This window comes from Leopardus geoffroyi, chromosome C2, assembly GCF_018350155.1.
Source record: "Leopardus geoffroyi isolate Oge1 chromosome C2, O.geoffroyi_Oge1_pat1.0, whole genome shotgun sequence".
NCBI classification, from domain to species: Eukaryota; Metazoa; Chordata; class Mammalia; order Carnivora; family Felidae; genus Leopardus; species Leopardus geoffroyi.
In genome coordinates, this window is record NC_059333.1 from 46,019,993 (window position 1) to 46,038,020 (window position 18,028).

At 39.2% G+C, this 18,028-nt stretch overlaps 1 protein-coding gene across 3 annotated transcripts in view; it reads left to right on the forward strand.

Moving 5' to 3' along the window:
* CRYBG3 (crystallin beta-gamma domain containing 3) overlaps positions 1-18,028 on the forward strand; it is a 129,786-nt gene that overhangs the window by 10,597 nt on the left and 101,161 nt on the right. For all 3 annotated transcript variants that reach the window (XM_045501726.1, XM_045501728.1, XM_045501727.1), the window contains one exon: positions 7,486-7,552. In XM_045501726.1, the coding sequence (XP_045357682.1) occupies positions 7,486-7,552 (67 nt within the window). Of the gene's footprint in view, positions 1-7,485; positions 7,553-18,028 lie in introns of those variants that run through there.

Below are 18,028 nucleotides of genomic sequence, written 5' to 3' on the forward strand. Positions count from 1 at the left end.
AGTGAGAAAGAATTTGAGTTGGAGGTGAGGTCAGGCTCTGGGAAGGCACAGTCTCACCTGGCCTTGAACCTCCAGTGCCCCGTCCTTAGGACAGTTTGATGAATACTACATGAACAGATGCCTGTTTTAGAGGGCAACTAGAACCCTGTTTTGAGGTCATGTCACAGCTAAAGATGGAGGGTGTTGATTCATGTGAGGTAGATCACAAATGTTCAGAATCTGAAGGATATGAGGTCAAGGACTTTGGGATAGTAGAACAGTTACTAATACAGTCACATATAGACAGCTCAGGTACACATCAAACATACCAACGTTCTCTGTAGCCTGTGATTAAACTAAAGGGTCTTGTTTCGGGGGGCATGAGCAGGGAGACCGGACGTAAAGCAGCTTCCAGGTAGTTACATAAACAATAGGAGAAGGCTGACATGATAGGGAAAAGACTGTCACAAGAGTCTAAGATGGTAAAGCGACAGAGTTTCATAATCATGTCTTACCTTTCCTCCCTTTCCCGGTTTTTCTCCAAAGAGTTCTGAAATTCAAATGCCAGATGTTTGAACTAAAATACATGCTGTTCGACTGCCTTAAAATGGCAGCTTTTAGTTACCTTTTAATTTGAAGCCCAGAAATAGTGCCATAACCACCTGTTTTATATTCTGTTAATGGTCATTAAAAAAATACAAGTACTACTCTACTGCTGGCAGACACTGTTTATGAATGGATGGTTTTCCAGATGGTTGTTTGTAAATTGTCCATGTGGAGCTCTGTCTTTATCCCCATAGAAGCTAGGTTGGAAATGTTGGATGTGGCTCCAGGCCAGGGCACACAAGTTGGTTTAATCCATAATACGCCTGCGGTATAATATTGAAAAAAGAGAACTCCACGCTTCTGGTGTGAAGCTGTGTCTGTAAGAAAAAACTTCCAAGGAGTGTAGATGCTCCCAGGGCAGCAGCAGACCCTTTGAGAGTTTGTGGGAATAAAAGCCTATACTGTATTTAAGGACCCCACGTGAGGGCTGAGAGGGTGGAGCCCAAGGGAATACAGGACAGGCCCCTAGGTGGTTGAAATAAGGACTGTAGAAGTTTCTGCCTCTTTGTTACAATGTCCTGGTATTAATTTTCTCACCGAGTTGGTTTCTTAGTTAGAGTCTGTCTCTTCCTTCACCACAGAAACTTCAAGGTTAGCCTACCTGTTTCTTTTTCCATTCTTGCTGCCAGTGGAGATTCATATGGGATTTTAGATCTGGCAGAGAGCTGGTCTGACTCTTTCATTTTATGTCTTTGAAAAATCCAGTCCAGGAAGGTACATTTTGACTGAAGTGCCTTTTGTCCCTAAAGTGCTGTCCCTGAAACAGACATCTGTCCATTTTGAGTTTTTGCAAAGCATTTTGCTACCAATGACCATAGGAAAAGGGTATGGATAGGTAAAAGACCCTTTCTTGTTCTGTACTATTTTTTCATATAATTCTCCAAGGTAAAGTGATGCCCGGAGGACTGAGTATGATTTGATCACATTTCAAAGGAAGGCCAGATTCTGGCCACTTCTGGAGTTTCATCACAGTACTTAATGTCAAGTGGGCTCTGAGGTGAGGAATAATAAATAACATGCCAGACAGGGAGGCCTGATGGAGCTGTGGTGGAGAGGGGGATGCTGTTTAGTGGATCAGGAGAGTTTTATGTTAGTGGAGGAGGAGAAAACAATAGATTTGCCTTGACTGTCTTTCTGTGTCCTTAACCTTGCTGGTTCCTCTACTGCAGACCATTACACCATACAGCGGAAGTGAAAAATCAGAAGATAATGTCAGGTGGCAGCAGGCTGAGTGGGATGGAGAGAAAGAGAAGGGAGAAAAAAAAAAATCCTTCATTTCTCTAGGGATGGTGAGAAGTTCCTGTGGACAGTGGATCCAGGCGGGGGCAGGGCTGGGGAGAGGCTGTTTAGATGTATAGGGCATTCCCAAATTGGGGACTACGTTTTATTAAGTGGCTTTGTGTTTAGGGATATGCTCAGAATTACCGCCAGTGATGTCTTCAGCGAGAAATGTTACCTCCTTTCTGAAAATGGCAAGAAATCATAGACTTCTGCATCCGTAGAAAAGTGGGCAAGCCTCCAAAAGACTGTTATGGAAGTTGTATTCAGTTCTTTGACATTTTCAGGTTTTTCTGATAGAGCCACAGGAATGAATCTGTGAGAGAAAAGGCAGAGTAAGAGGCAATACACAGCAGCTGTGCTCTAGGAGGGGTGGCGTGAAGAGCCTTACTCTCCCTCACTGTGCCTCCACCCAGTCCTCCGAGTCTGTGTGCTGTCCCCGCATGTCTATCCCTTGACCATCTAGGAAGTTGCATTCCTACCACATGAGGAACTGAGCCTGGAAGAGGCCCAGGAGCATCCCTTATTCTTCAGTCTGTGGTATACACCTAAAAGAAGGGTATATTTTCTTATTTTTTTTTAAAGTTTATTTATTTTGAGAGAGAGCATGCATGCAGAGGCGGGGGAGAGGCAGAGAGGAGGAGAGACAGACTCCCAAGCAGGCTCTGAGACATCCCTGCAGAGCCCAGTGCAGGGCTCGAACTCACAAACTGTGAGATCATGACCTGAGCCGAGATCAAGAGTGGATGTTTAACTGACTGAGCCACCCAGCTGCCCCACGAAGGGTATATTTTCTTGTTGGTCCCACTTTGCACTTGCAATGGTCAGTGTACCCATTCGGGCAACAGCTCTTGGTTGGGGCCAGGAGCTCTGCAGGGCATGGCTGTTGGAAAATGGGTAGTGTTTTACATGACTTGAGTCTTCTAAGTAGTTGATACCTACCCTTTAACTATCAACACTGAACACATTTAAATAATATTAAGTGGAGCTCCCTCAGACTGGATCATTCTCCTCCCTGTACAACTCTCATTTGTTGGCTTCTGCTGAAGAATAGAGGCTCTCAAACCATTGTTTATCAAGAGTGTGGTCAGAGGGCCACCTGCTTCAGAAAAATCCTGGGTAGGGGGAGTTGGTTATTGAAAATGTGGACTCCTGGGCCCCACTCCTAACTGGAATCATTGACAGGTAGGCCTATAAATTTGCTTTATAAATACGATTGCCCAGGTGATGGTGGTGCATCTAGGTAGAGATTCTGAAGGAGTGAGGGCAAAGATTTCATCTGGTGTGTTCACTGCTCAACCCCTAGCACCAACAACAGTGCCTGGCACTTAAAAGGGATTTGAAAGGAAGGGGCCAGTACTTATCTGCTGACTGAGTGAGTTGATGTGCCCAGTCTTCTTCTGCTTATTTGCTATGGGTTAGGGAATCTTGTTATGATTTAATAAAAAATAGAAGTATAAGATACATATTAAGTGCCAGGATAGAGACTTTCCTCTGTGTAAATTATTTGAACTCTAGAATATGCTTTGTTTTTTTCTTGGCCCAGAGTTTTGTTTTAATTTGTGTCTGGAAAGTAGATGGTAAATGACTGCATGTGGGATTCCTGGTTTTCAAGTATGGTGTAAATTAGGTAGCTTCAAAAATGAGAAGCTTCTGTGTTACTTAGACCTTGATATTTACCTGGGCTGTTTTGAAAGATTAATTTCCAGAATTCCCGTAGCTAATAAGTAAGATGAGGCTATTTGGAAATGCAGGGTCTTATTTGTGCCTACGTGTGATTATGATTCCTGCCCCTCACCCCCTGCCATGAGCAAAATGTGTGCTTTCTAAAAATACTGCTATTGAAATATTCCTGGGTCCCAAAGGGGGTTAAATTGTGAGAGAACAATAGAAACGGATTGTCGTCTTTCATAAGGTTTTAGATCATCTGAATTTGAACATGTTTCTCTTTTCTTCATATATTTAAGAGTCTGAGAATACTATTCCAAGCCTTTTAAGTCTTTTCTGCTCATTTTTTTTAACTAAGCCGACTGGTAAGTCAATGTTTTCAGTATTTTCATCTACTCTGTTTTATTTTTGTGTGTGTTTTGCCTTTAAATCATCTCAGAATAATCTTATTTCTGTTGAGTATTTTCTCCTACCAACCCCACTTTCTTCTTTATACCTTTCAACAAAAGGTGTATATTCTTTCAAGAGACTTACATACTGCTTCATTAAGAAAAAAATATGATTACATTGTTCCCATTTTTTTGATTAAGCAGGCACAAATAAAGAACCTTGTTGGTATCTTTTTTTTTTTTTTTTTTTAACAAATAATATTTGAATGGCAGATACAATGCTAGGCTCTGGGACGTAGACATGAATGATACAATGCTGAATTTAATGAGTTAAAATTCTAATTAGATAGCTAAACATTATAGTATATAGTATAAATGTATGTGTGGTATCACTGGGTTCAATGAGAACCCAAAAAAAAATAAAGATTAAGCTCGGACTAAATTGTAAAGGATTAAGAGCAGGGCAAAGTATCGAGGATGTTGCATACAGGAGAAGAGAGTGGTTTGCCAGCATATTCTGAGAATGTAAAGTGGTTCTACGTGATGGGCGTATCTGGGGCCACGTGAGTAACTTTCTATATCCTAAGGACTCTTCATTTTATTCATCACCTCCTAGAGATTTGCTGAAGGAATTTTTAAACTGGAAAGTGTGATGATCAGGTTAACAGTCATTTTGACAAGAATAAAGGATTGAAACATAGCAGTCCTGAAGAGGCCTGAGATCAATTAAGAAGGACTCTTTGTCAGTAAACTAGAAAAGAGGGGGAAAGCTTTAACTGAAACAGTGATTTTTATAGCTAAACCAGAATTCTAAAATACGTTGTTTATTTTAGAACTCAACACAGTTTTAAATTTTGGTTTAGCAGTAAGATTCATGAGTCTTAAACATACCATATAAGGTTTAGAAAGTTTGTGAAGGTATTTCTTTTTTTTTTCCCAGCTTTTAATTCTTCAGTTGTTTACTCAGTACAAAATACTTATATGCTGACCTACAACTATATTTTTATGGCATTGTGTGTGTGTGTGTGTGTATGTGTAGAATGTATGTAATTATAACTACTTGAAAATACTGATTTCTGTATTGCTCTCATGAACCTGGAGCTACATTTTCTACAGACCTTTTGTATTGGAAAAGAAACTTTTGCCATTTTCATAGGCAGTAAGTTTACAGAGAGTGCTGTAAACACTCTAGAGTTTCATTTTTTTTTTTTTAACATTTATTCATTTTTGAGAGAGACAGAGCATGCGTGGGGGAGGGGCAGAGAGAGAAGCAGACACAGAATCCGAAGCAGGCTCCAGGCTCTAAGCTGTCAGCACAGAGCCTGATGCAGGGCTCCAACTCAAAAACTGAGATCATGACCTGTGGCCAAGTCAGACACTTAACCAACTCAGCCACCCAGACGCCCCAACACTCGAGAATTTCAGGAGTCTTAAAGGGAAGAACTAGGAGACTAAGGTACTTGTATGTTTACTTTTTAGGTGAATCATTCAAAATAGACTGTAGTTAGAGAATACACTTATAAAACCATTAAGGTCAGTATTATTCTTGATTATATGACAAATCCTTATAATGTGCTCTTTTTACATGTATTTTGTTACTCTCTCTTTTTGCATTGATCTAGAATAAACCAGTATTGACATTTAATTTAAAAAGAGAATTGTTGGGGCGCCTAGGTGGCTCAGTCAGTTAAACATTTGACTCTTGATTTCAGCTCAGGTCATGATCTCACATTTATGAGATTGAGCCCTACGTTGGGCTCTGCACTGACAACATGGAGCCTGCTTGGAATTCTCTCTCTCTCCCTCTCTCTCTCTCTTACTCGCTTTCTCTTTCTCTCTCTCTCAAAAAAAAAAAAAATTGTTAACAACCTTGTGACAAAAAATAAAGCTAAAATAGAAAATAAATAGAAAATGGAGATAAGAAACCAATCACTTTTAAAACAGCAATGTTTGAGACCTTTTGTGTGTGTTTGTGTGTATATTAAATGTTTTTGATTACAATTCTGAACTGTACAGTATTTTTCTTTCTGTCCTTGGTTTTTCATATGGAATTTTCATGTGTTAAGCACATATTTATTTCCTTTATACAGTTGCTTTTCCTGCTGACACTTCAAAGGCTTATGAATATGACTATTTCTTATTGGTTTGAGTATTCTGTGTAGAGTCTGAGACTCAATGAAATTTAAATCCATTGTATTTTCCACACCTTCATGATCTTTCTACCTTTCTGTCTTTTTATTGTTACCATTTGTTCCCTGTCTACATAATTGCACTGGATATTATGGATAGAAAATCTAACTAGCCTAAATCATGTCTTCTCTTTCTGTTGTGTCTAATCTGAGTTACTGAGACCACCTCCTTTTCATCACCTCTACCACCAGTCACTATGATGCCCTGTGTTTTCCCCATTCTCCATCATCCCTCCTGCTTTATGCTTGTCCCCTGGCTAAAGGCTTCCCAGTGCTAGTAGGACAAAGATCAAGTTCTGAAACGTGTCAGACAGGTTCTGCATGGTCTGGCAGCCACTACTTCTGGTATCATTCTCTCTAGCAGGGTTACCTCTGCCTGACACAAGTTGTTGTGCGCCAGTCTTACATTAAAAACAAACAAACAAAACATGGTTTCCTGAAAATGCCGTATTCTCTATTACCCCTCCTTTGTGCCTTCTCTGAGAGCACTTAGCAGGAAGAATTGCTGTTCTTTGCTTCTTCTGTGCTCCATAGTATTTTGTTCTTTGAGCAGTTGTAACTTCTACCAAACTGTAGTTTTAGTTTGTTTGTATATCAGTCTCCCCTACAAGACTGAGTTTTATAAAGACCTTGACCTACTTGTTCTTATATCCTCAAGGCCAAGCATAATCCCTGGCGCATGGCAGACAGTCATGATGATCTTTAGTGGGGAGCTGTTCAATTTGTCTAGCATTATGAAAGTATGAAAATAAGATCGTGTATAAAATATAAAAGTTTATATCTGAAATGTATATGTGCCTAATAGGAAGCATAGTTCATTATGACATAAGGCATCTGTGAAGGTATTCTAGACCAGACAATTGGGAGGTGACTGTCTGGAAAATCAGGTTCTTAAGGTGCCATCTGGGACACATTTGGGGCTAGATAAGCCTGCATCTATTGTTGAGTATTCCCAAAGTTCACTAGATGATCCTATATGTTTATAAAGACTTGCTGAATAGAAATATATTGTATTCCATGTAGCATTCAGTATAGGCGTTAAAAAATAAATATCAGGCTGTGGAAAACCCTAATATAAATAAAATTGTGGAGTGTTAATCATTTCCAAGATAGTTGTACGCTGTTCTTTGTAATGATGATTATCAACATAAGAATGTAGCGCATGATAGATTCACAAGAATTTCTGAGGCCCAGATGAGTATATTTGAATGTGTTTTCAAGTGTAGAGATTCAAATGAACATATTCTTTTACATATTGTGTGTGAATCCTTTGAGCATTGCACGTGAAGGACCTTTCAGTTTTTACTTTAAACAAAGAAACTGTATTTTGGTAATTCTCTTTTAATTTCAAAGAAACTGTGGTTTTTATTTTTCAGTGTTGAAAATGAGCCCATGAGCACAAGTCAGAAAAAGGAAAATGCGCTTTCATCAGAAGCAGTAAAGGTATAGTTTCAAATTAATATTATATTAAGCAAATATTTTTCTTAGTTTCTGCTCCTTTTAGATTCTGCGTCTCATTTGACATTTGAAAAAGAGCACTGTATTATTGATGTGTAAATCCAGCCCACCTCTGTTGGACATAGTATGTGGGGCAGGGTGGGGGGAGTGGGCACTGAGAGAGTCGGAGAATGGTGTGCTCATCCCAGCTCTGCCACTAACCTTCTGTGAGGCCTTCAGCCGAGGCACTTAACATCTCAGAGCCTTAGTTTTAGTTATAAATCTGTGAAATGGATCACCTGATCTCCAGAGTTTCTTTTCCCTAGGACATTCTTTGATTTATGTTGTGTTTTCCCAAATGCTGCTGACATCTAATAGTACTTTAGGCGGGCAGTAGTTAACAACATGTTCTTGCATGTTCGTAGTATGTGATGGATATTTTTGATCAGCTCACATATGAACTGGCTTTTTTTTTTTTTTTTTTTTGCTTCTACAGGACTAGCATGAAAAGTGTGTAAGCTACACACCTCCCTAGATAGTTACCGATAAGTGTGGTTAAAAATCCTTGAGAATCACTAAACCTTGTGACTTTTTTTTTTTTTTTTTTTACTCATAAGTGATTTACTAGAAATTGTACATTTGTTTTGTCGGGTGATACGATGCCAGATAGGTGACCAAGTTTTCATAGCTGTACCACAGTCATGGAGTCTGTTCTCAGTTACTTTCTTCTTACATGATTTGTGACAGTCTATACAGGAGAATGCTTGTACTTCCCATGCATTCCAGAGTAAGTTAGCTTGGTCAGTGGGAGGACCACAAAGTCCAGTGAATTCTTCATTATTGATAGGGAGACTTTTTGTTGTTGTTTGTTTATTTGAGAGAGGGAGGGAGAGAGAGAATGAGAATGGGAGTGGGGGAGAAGCAGAGAGAGAAGAGAGGATCTCAAGCAGGCTCTGTGCTGTCAGCACAGAGCCTGATGCAGAGCTCGAACTCACCCTGAGATCATGACCTGAGCTGAAATCAAGAGTCAGCTGCTTAATTGACTGAGCCACCCAGGCACCGCCTGATAGGGGGACTTTTTTTTTTTTTTTTTTTTTTTAGATATATAGATAATTTATTGTCAAATTGGTTTCCATACAACACCCAGTGCTCATCCCAACAGGTGCCCTCCTCAATGCCCATCACCCACTTTCCCCTCTCCCTCACAGGGGGACTTTTAAACATTATATAATTCGAAAGGCATTAGATATGGTTGAGATAAAGTTGTTTTCATTCTTCCCCATCACAGTCAACAATATAAATTTATTTTTTTAATTATAATTTTTAAAATTTTAGAAAGAATTCTCAAGTGGGGGAGAGATTCTTTTTTTTTTAAACTTTTTTTTTTTTAACGTTTTATTTATTTTTGAGACAGAGAGAGACAGAGCATGAATGGGGGAGGGTCAGAGAGAGGGAGACACAGAATCTGAAACAGGCTCCAGGCTCTGAGTGGTCAGCACAGAGCCCAACGCAGGGCTCAAACTCACGGACCACGAGATCATGACCTGAGCTGAAGTCGGCCGCTTAACCGACTGAGCCACCCAAGTGCCCCTTGATTCTTTTTTTTTTTTTTTAATTTTTTGAAATATAATTTTTGAGAGAGAGAGAGGAACAGTGTGAGTGGCGGGACAGGAGGGGCAAAGAGAGAGGGAGACACAGAATTAAGTAGGCTTCAGGCTCTGAGCTGTCAGCACAGAGCCTGATGTGGGGCTCAAACCCATGAGTCATGAGGTCATGACCTGAGCCATGACTGCACCACCCAGGCTCCTGGAGGTGGGGAGGAAGAGAGAGGGAGGGAGAGGGAAAGGGAGAGGGAGGAAGGGAGATATTCTTAAGCAGGTCTCATGTTCAATGTGGAGACAAAATGGGGTTTGATCCTCGGATCCTGGGATCATAACCTGAGCCGAAATCAAGAGCCAGACACTCAACCAACTGAGCTACCCAGGCCCCCCAAAATTTTTTTGAAAGAAAACATCAGGATCTAATTTTTTTTTTAACTTTATTGAAAGAAAAAAATCAGGATTACTTTGCTTTCTTTATCTTTCTTCATTTCTTTGTGAGTTTGACTATTAGATCCTGCTTTAAGGTTTTGTAACATTTCTGCCTACTCCTCTCCTACCTCCTCAACCAGTTGTTAGCCAACCTGATGGTTGACCACTGCATGGGCTTTGTAGCTTTCTTCTTCTTCTTCTTCAGTTTTTGCATGTCTTGAGTTGCCTTACTTCAAGATTTTTACTTCTCTTGGTGTACATGCAGCCTTGCTCTTAGGTTGTTTTACAGGAAATATTTTCTTTTGAGATCTCAAACTTCAAGGTTTCTTTGGCTGCTAACTCCTGTCATTCCATCTTCTTTTTTTTTTAATTTTTTTTTTTTTAAGGTTTTATTTATTTTTGAGACAGAGAGAGACAGAGCATGAATGGGGGGAGGGGCAGAGAGAGAGAGGGAGACACAGAATCGGAAGCAGGCTCCAGGCTCTGAGCCATCAGCCCAGAGCCCAATGAGGGGCTCGAACTCACGGACCGCGAGATCGTGACCTGAGCTGAAGTCGGATGCTTAACCGACTGACCTGACTGAAGTCGGAAGCTTAACCGACGAAGCCACCCAGGCGCCCCTCATTCCATCTTCTAATCCCTCATTGCCTCATTGTACCTGTTCCTTAACCTTCACCAAACATTTCTGCTCTCCTTGCTGGGCCTCCCTTGTCTTGGTCTCTACTTGTTTTCCCACACAGCCTGTAACTGATACTGTACTACTTCAGCTATAACCTCACTAAAAAAAACCCTTCACTCTTCAAACTTGGTCTTCCCTATAGTCTTTCTTTCTACTTGCAGACAAAGGCACACCTTTGTAGATATGGTAAATATATGTGTGGGGCAAATATAACAGCTGGGCCTCTGCTATTACAGTCTTTCTATCCATTCTTAATATCTTGGTTTGAATACCTAAGATAATTTCAGTTTGCAATCTGTGTTCCCAAGTAAATATGGCCCACAGTCCCAAGATTGTTTCTCTTATGATTTGAGGCTTATTGGATTACTTACACACGGGCAGTCCACTGAGCTCATATTGGAAGGGCATCACGACACTCTCACTGGAGTGGCCTGAGCATTTTGGTCCTTTGGAAACTGTTAGTAAGATTTCTTCAACCTAGCCACACAGATCCAATGGTTTAGATACCTATTTCTGCCATGCATAAAAAATATGTATTTTGATAATACCAATAGTCAACACCATTCCTTCAGGGAAAAAATGGGTCAGCAACAATATTTATGATCTTATTATTGTAAATAGTCTCAATTTAAGTATTTTCAGAAGCAAGTGGAATAAAACATGCATATTTGTTTTCTTTCTAATAAGTAGTTTTCTGAAACACAGCACTCTACTGTAATGTGACATTTGTTACCATGCTTCCATCTTATTAATCTGAATTTTATGATAATGCCTTCTGTGATGAGGAAAAATATGCAGCATTTTTCCTGTTGAGTCTGAAATGTAACAGATCTATGAATAATAAATGTTATCTGTTTCCTTTTGAATTTGATTTTGAGATGCCAAATCAAGATGTTGAAGATTGTTTAGTTGTAAGTTTAAGCTACAAAATTTAATTGTATTTTTCAAACAACTAAAGACTATAGAAGCTTGATACCATGTCTGGACATCATTATATTCTTAGCTGTCACTTATATGCCATATAAGTTTTGCTGTTTTGCGAACATTGGTAGCTATTTCTAACACTTGGATTTGTCATTCCACTGATAAATTTATTTCTTTTATATGAATTAGGTTTCTATGGCTGGCAAAACTTGTAGATACTTAGTCCATATTCTACCTTTATTTTTCTATGGGGTCTACAGTCTTCGGTCTTGTAGCCTTAGACACCTGGTCTTGGTGCATTCACGCCTGCTGTTATTTAAAAGAGTGGGAGACATGTTCTCATTCTCTGCTGCCAGCTACCAACTTCAGAGGAGTTTTCATCCCTTGTTGCCTTCCAAGGATAAACTTCCTTGGGCCCCTTTCTAGTGGTTTGGTCTCTTATTTCCTGCCTTCTCTTGGACCTTGCCTTGACTGTCCATCCCTCCATCTTCGCTGGCTTCTGTTTCTCTTCTTGTTTTGTTTTGTTTCTTTTTGTGGGTCTGGTTTCTTTTCAGTCTATCATTTCACTTCACTCCCTGTTTCTACCCAAAAGTTTCTTATGAAAGTCTGTTTCAATCATTGTCAAATTCTTGATCCTTTCAATTTGATTCCTATCTCTTTTCTAGTTTCCTCAGACATGGGAAGCTTAGTACTGTGCCTGGTACACATGTCATAAGTACTCAGTAAGTAGTTAAATGAGTAAAAGTCATCCCATGAAACCAGTGACATCTTGCTAACCACAGTCAGTAGTCTTTTCTTAATTCTTAGTTTATTTAACCTATTGAGGCACTTAATTTTCCAGGTCTTGTCTTCTTTACAGAGATTTATTTTTTTATCTTTGCTTCCATAATATCACACTTTGTTTCATTTCCTGCCTCTGGTGAATACCTTTTGTTTCCTTCTGATTTTCTGGCTAAATGACTTTTCATATAGATGTTTCTCAAAGTCCTAGGTCTTCCTCAATGTCAGTCTTCCGAAGTAATTATCTTTCAGTCTTATTATTTTATTTTTTTGGCTCTCACATCTCTATTTGACATCGCTTTTTAACTCCAGACTTGAGCATCAGTGTTCCAGACATTTCTGCATGGATGGCCTTTGATACCTCAAATTCAGTCTGCCCAAAAGTCTTGATATCTTCAGAGATGTTCTCTATATGTATTTGGTTGGGAGGTGAAGGTGATGGAAGGTAGGGAGGATCCTTCAACTGCTTAGGAAAAGGGAAGAGCCCTGGGCTCACGTATTCTGTCTGAATATTTTCAACCAAACTCTTTACTTTTTATCCTGTGTCTCACACTGTCCTAAGTGGTACCTAGTGTCTTTAAAACCTGACCTTTTTCATGTTGTCCATGGACTAGATTGTTTCCTTCATGATCAGAGCTCCCCCTTGGTGACAGTTGGGTAGAAGCTTCCTGTGGTCAGTTACCCTGCCTCCAGCTGCCTTTGCCTTCTAAACATTTTTTGAAATCTCTTATCCGCTAATATCTATTCTCTTCCTCTCTTTGTATTTATAACTTAAACATTTCCTTTACTATCATTTTGTAATGTTTTGTACAAGAGAAACAGTATGTGCTTCATCAACAGTGCTAATTAGAATTTTTATCTTTTTATAATTGAAGAAAGTGAATCTCAAAGATTGTCACTAAACAAACCTACACTGTTAGTGCGAGGAGACGAGAATTCAGATACAGTTCTGTATAATGTTCTGCATTTGTGAACTTAATTTATAAGATATATTCATAAACTAGATTTACCAAAAAGAAATCTTATTAAAAAATTAGATTCTATTTTCAGAAACAAGTCATTAGCTAAGTAAAGTGAATTAAATTTGGACCATAGGTTATAGATTCTCCAACCCAGTCCTAAACAAATTGATGGTTATTAGGCTTGTTCTCAATAGCTTGACATCTGCTTTATATAAAATTTAACTTTTTTCCCATTTTAGAACTGCTGCTTATAACTAATCATAAAACTTTTGTGAAGTTTCTAGAGTGGTTTTTAACAGGCGGTTTATAGATGCCTATAATGTACCTATGAATAATCAAGGAGTATCAGTCTAGTGCATATTACTATGATTTATGATTCATAACACTTATTTTTAATCCTGTGAATAAGTCACTTAACAACAAAGACTCATACTTTTTTTTTTAATGTTTATTTATTTATTTTGAGAGAGGGAAAGAACATAAGCTGGGGAGGGGCAGAGAGAGGGAGAGAGAGAATCCCAAGCAGGCTCTGTGCTGTCAGTGCGAAGCCTGCCATGGGGCTAGAACCTATGAACCACGAGGTGATGACCTGAGCTGAAATCAAGAGTTGACCACTTAACTGAGCCACCCAGACCCCCTCCACACACTTTTTATTTTTTTTTTAACTATTGCCAGGTGAAGATGGGAAAATTGTAGCTCAAGAAGTTCTTATTGAAGAGAAATAGTCACTAACTGTTCTTTCTACTAATCTATTGAGTGTACAGTGCTGTTTAGTAAGATGGACATACTCAATATATACATCTGTTCATATTTTGATATGCATAACTCTTCCTTCCTTATTGGTCTCTTTCACCTTTTTCTTGGCCGAAAGTGAAATGATAGCCAAATTTAAATGCGTTAAATGTTTTCTTGGTTAGGCTAGGGGGAAGTTGCTTACTGGCCTAATTTTTTAAATAAATTATGGCCTTAATAAATGCTTGCTATCTTTTTTCTCAGCAATACAGATAATAGCAGGAGTAAAACGTCAGTTTTATGTAGAGATTTTCAAATTTTTCTTTTGCAATTGTTTTTTTTAACGCACTTATTTTTGAAGGAGAGAGGGACAGAGCATGAGCAGGCAAGGGGCAGAGAGAGAGGGAGACACAGAATCCAAAGCAGGCTCCAGGCACTGAGCTGTCAGCACAGAGCCCGATGGGGGCTCAAACTCACGAGTTGTGAGATATGACCTGAGCTGAAGTCGGACGCTTAACCAACTGAGCTGCCCAGGAGCCCCCCAAATTTTTTTTTTCAAATACAAGAACTCTTTAAAAAAAAAATTCAATTGTAATCACTTTTGGAACCCATTTATAAATAGATTAAAGCTTTAGTTGATAGGAATGTTGATGATGGAATGAGTTGTCTCATAGTGAGCCACTACTTACCTGCCTTTGCCAACCATGGGCCTCCTTGGAAAAGTTTTAAAATTACATGTGCAGTGATGGAAAGAACAGTCTTTGGAATCAGACAGATCTGGGCTTAAATCCCAGCTTTCCATGTGGTAGTTTTGTAATCTTGGAAAATTTACTCAACTTCTTTGAACTTTGGTTTGCTGATCTGCAGTGGGAGTGTGTGGAAGGTTGTTCAAATCCTGTTTCATAGAAGTGCTTTGGAATTAACCAAGATAACACATACAGCACTACCTGATGCTGGACACAAAATAGGTACTCAGGAAAAGAGCTGCCTTCTTGCCATATAAAGTCTAGCTGAAACTTAGAAATAACTCTTTGGGAATGATGCTGACTTTTTCTGGGTGAATAGTATAGAAGTAGTTACTAGAAACATTAACTCTCTATCACATTTGAAAAGAAGGCACACATGGAGGTACACACATTGAAATTTAGCCAGAAGTAAAAAATTCTCAGCCCTTAATTCCTTCTATAAAGACTGAGGCTGTCAGGTGCCCGAAGTGGAGATTGCACTGTGTATCACTGTGTAGTCCAGATGACCAAAGGAACTGCCAGGGCCAGAGCCTGTCAGTGTGGCTGGTGCTGGTCTGGGGCCTTGATCCTTAGAGTTCCGGGTGTTGAATGTAGTATAAGGTATCTGGTTTGATTTGTGGCAGCTCCATTCTGTCAGAGACCAGTAGTGGTCCTATTTTGTGGTATGATGGAGTACCTTATCAAATGGAAGCTGTCTCTGAAAGGTTATCTACATACTCCAGATTTCTGTGAGTGTATTTTCCTCCATGGGTGCCACATACTGATTTGAGAACATTAGAAGGGGGTTCCAGAAAGCTCTCATAGAATTAAAAACATTTATTCTTCTGGCCCAGTGTTTTCATCAGAGAAATCTTGATACCATAACAAAGGAGTGGCCTTTCTCCTATCTTATGTCATTTGGTTCCTCTTTCTTCTTTCCTTACACACCTGCCCTGGTTGATTGAATTTCTACCTACATCTTAACCCTTGACAAGGCTCACATCTGTCCTTCCAGCCCAATGTGTTCTCCTGAGCTTTAGGGTAAGAGAGCCAATTCTTTGCACCTTTCCTGTCAGTGTCACTGGGTATAAGATTTGACGGTCTCAAAGTTGAACTCAGTCTATTTTATCCTAATTTCCTTCTCTTCTGTATTCCCTATCTTGCTTCAAGGTGCCGCCAATTACCCTATCTTGACATCTGGAAATGACTCTGTCATTTTGTCTCTTCATTGTGCCAGGGACCATCAACAGCCCTTTCTTCCTGTCCATACCCATTGCTACTCTATAGCTGAGACTTTTCTTATTTTAGACCGGCAGTTTTTTACTCTCATGTTTTTTTTCCCTCTGACACAGATGATAGATGACTGTCTTGGGTCACCTGTGGTTATGGGCGCTTGTTTGGTACACTATATATAACTACATCCCTTTGTCAGAAATTACATGGAAATGAAAAACTGAAAGTATCATCACAGATAAAACTTGATTTCATGCTAGAGCATTTAAATTTATTTATTTATTTTGAGAGAGAGCACAAGCAGGGGAGGGGGAGAAAGAGAGAGAATCCCAAGCAGGCTCTGCAGGGTCAGTGCAGAGCCTTATGTGGCCCTTGAATTTATGAAACTGTGAAATCATGACCTAAGCCTAAGTCAAGAGTCAGATGCTTAACTGACTAAACCACCCAGGCACCCCCCATTCTAGAATATTATTTGTAAGTGAAATTTCAGCTTTTTAAAAATTTATTTTTTAGAGACAGAGTGTGATCAGGAGAGGGGCAGAGAGGGAGACACAGAATCTGAAGCAGCTCCAGGCTCTGAGCTGTGAACACAGAGCCCAATGTGGGGTTCAACTCACAGACCATTAGATCATGACCTGAGCCAAAATCAAACGCTTAACTGACTGAGCCACCCAAGTGCCCCAAACTTCAGCTTTTTAACTAATTTTAGTAATAAATTATTTGTGACATCTCAGAACACAGCACAGATATGTCATGACTAAAAGTTGCAGATAACTTATTATGTTAAACAATAACCAGATTAGTCAGGGTGAAATAGTTGATGTCCAACCGGCTGGCCTGTTCTAATTTTTTAGTGGAAAAATAATTCTGTGATAAAAATGTAATATTACCTTTCAAACAAAAATTCCTTTAACAATAAGCGTATAAATAGCTCACCTTTGCACCTTACCATTAGTTGTGAAACCCATTTATTGGAAAAAAGTATTCATGTAAATATGTCTCAATAGTTTATAGTTAATTAAACAACATCCCACAAATTAAATCCGTTATGATGAAAGTAAATAGTGATTTTGATTAAAAATTTTAGCACTACTTAAACTATAGCTAACTCAGGATATCAGTAAAAATCTGATAATAAATATCTCCCTCAAAACTGAAGAAATAGTAACTATTGGTGGTAGAATTTCAGAATTTGGCAAATTTGTCAGGTAATGTGTTAACAGCCAGATGTCTTAGCAAACCAACTAGAATTCTCTAGTAAGCAGCTGTTTTTTTTTAGTTTATGAGTGTCAGATTTTAGTACCTGTTAATAATTTAGGTGATAGTCTTCCTCTTGGTGAAAGCATATAAAATTGTTTGCCTTTACCTTGTGGTGGCAGGGAAAACAGGATGGTAGGGATGTTTATTGGAAGAACATGTACATAGGTGATTTTCATTCTGAAAAACCTGAGTTGTATTAGAAATTTCCCAGGCAAAGAGGACAAAGAATAAGTGGTCTCAGCAGTGGGAATAGCATTATTGCAAGGATGTTCTGTAGTAAGAAGAAGAGAGAGGGGAGAGAGGAGATGGAGAAGGACTGAATGAGGATGGATATGATGACATTAGACATTGCAAGCATTGTGAGTGGCAAGAGATGAAATTGGAGAAAGACACAGGAGCCTCCACCCACCAGTACCTTGAGTGCCATACTTGAGAGTTTGGATTTTATCCTGACAGCAATGCATAGCCTTTAAAGGTCTTTAAGGATGATCAGATTTGAATTCTAAAAGACTGCTCTAGTTTTTATCTGGAGAGTAGACTGGGGACAGTGCAAGCAAGGAAACAGATTAAGTCACTGCTGGCAGTATTCTAGGGGAGAGGTCATGGTATCCTGATGATTTTGTCTGACTTTTTAACAAATGGGAATGTTAAGGTTTGCAGAAAAAGGAAGAGTGGAAAGAAAGCATAGTCAGGTCAGTTTGGGATGTGTTTAGCTAGAGGTTCCAATGAAGTATCCAGGTGGATATGGATGGTGAATTGATAGTTATAACTAATATATCACATATACTGTCTGAGCTACAAATAAAAATCTGGGAATCCTCTGATTAATCTGTGGGAAATGAAACCTGATAAGATGATCATGAAGATAAAGCAGTCCTAGGCTGGAAATTGGAGCAACATGTTACATAAGGGATGGCTAGAATGATGTGAACTGGAAGGAGATGCAAAAAGTTTAGAGAAGAAGGTAAATGTCAGAGTAATGTCATAGAAGCCAAAGGAAGATTGGTTATCAGGAAGGGATTAAATCTCACATTCTGCAGACACTCATGTAAGAGCAGGACAAGGCGGGGGGAAAGTATATTAGCAAGTAGGACAGTGTATTTTAGAGATTGTGGTCAGCACAACTGGGGAGGAAGCTAGATTATGCAAGCGCTTAA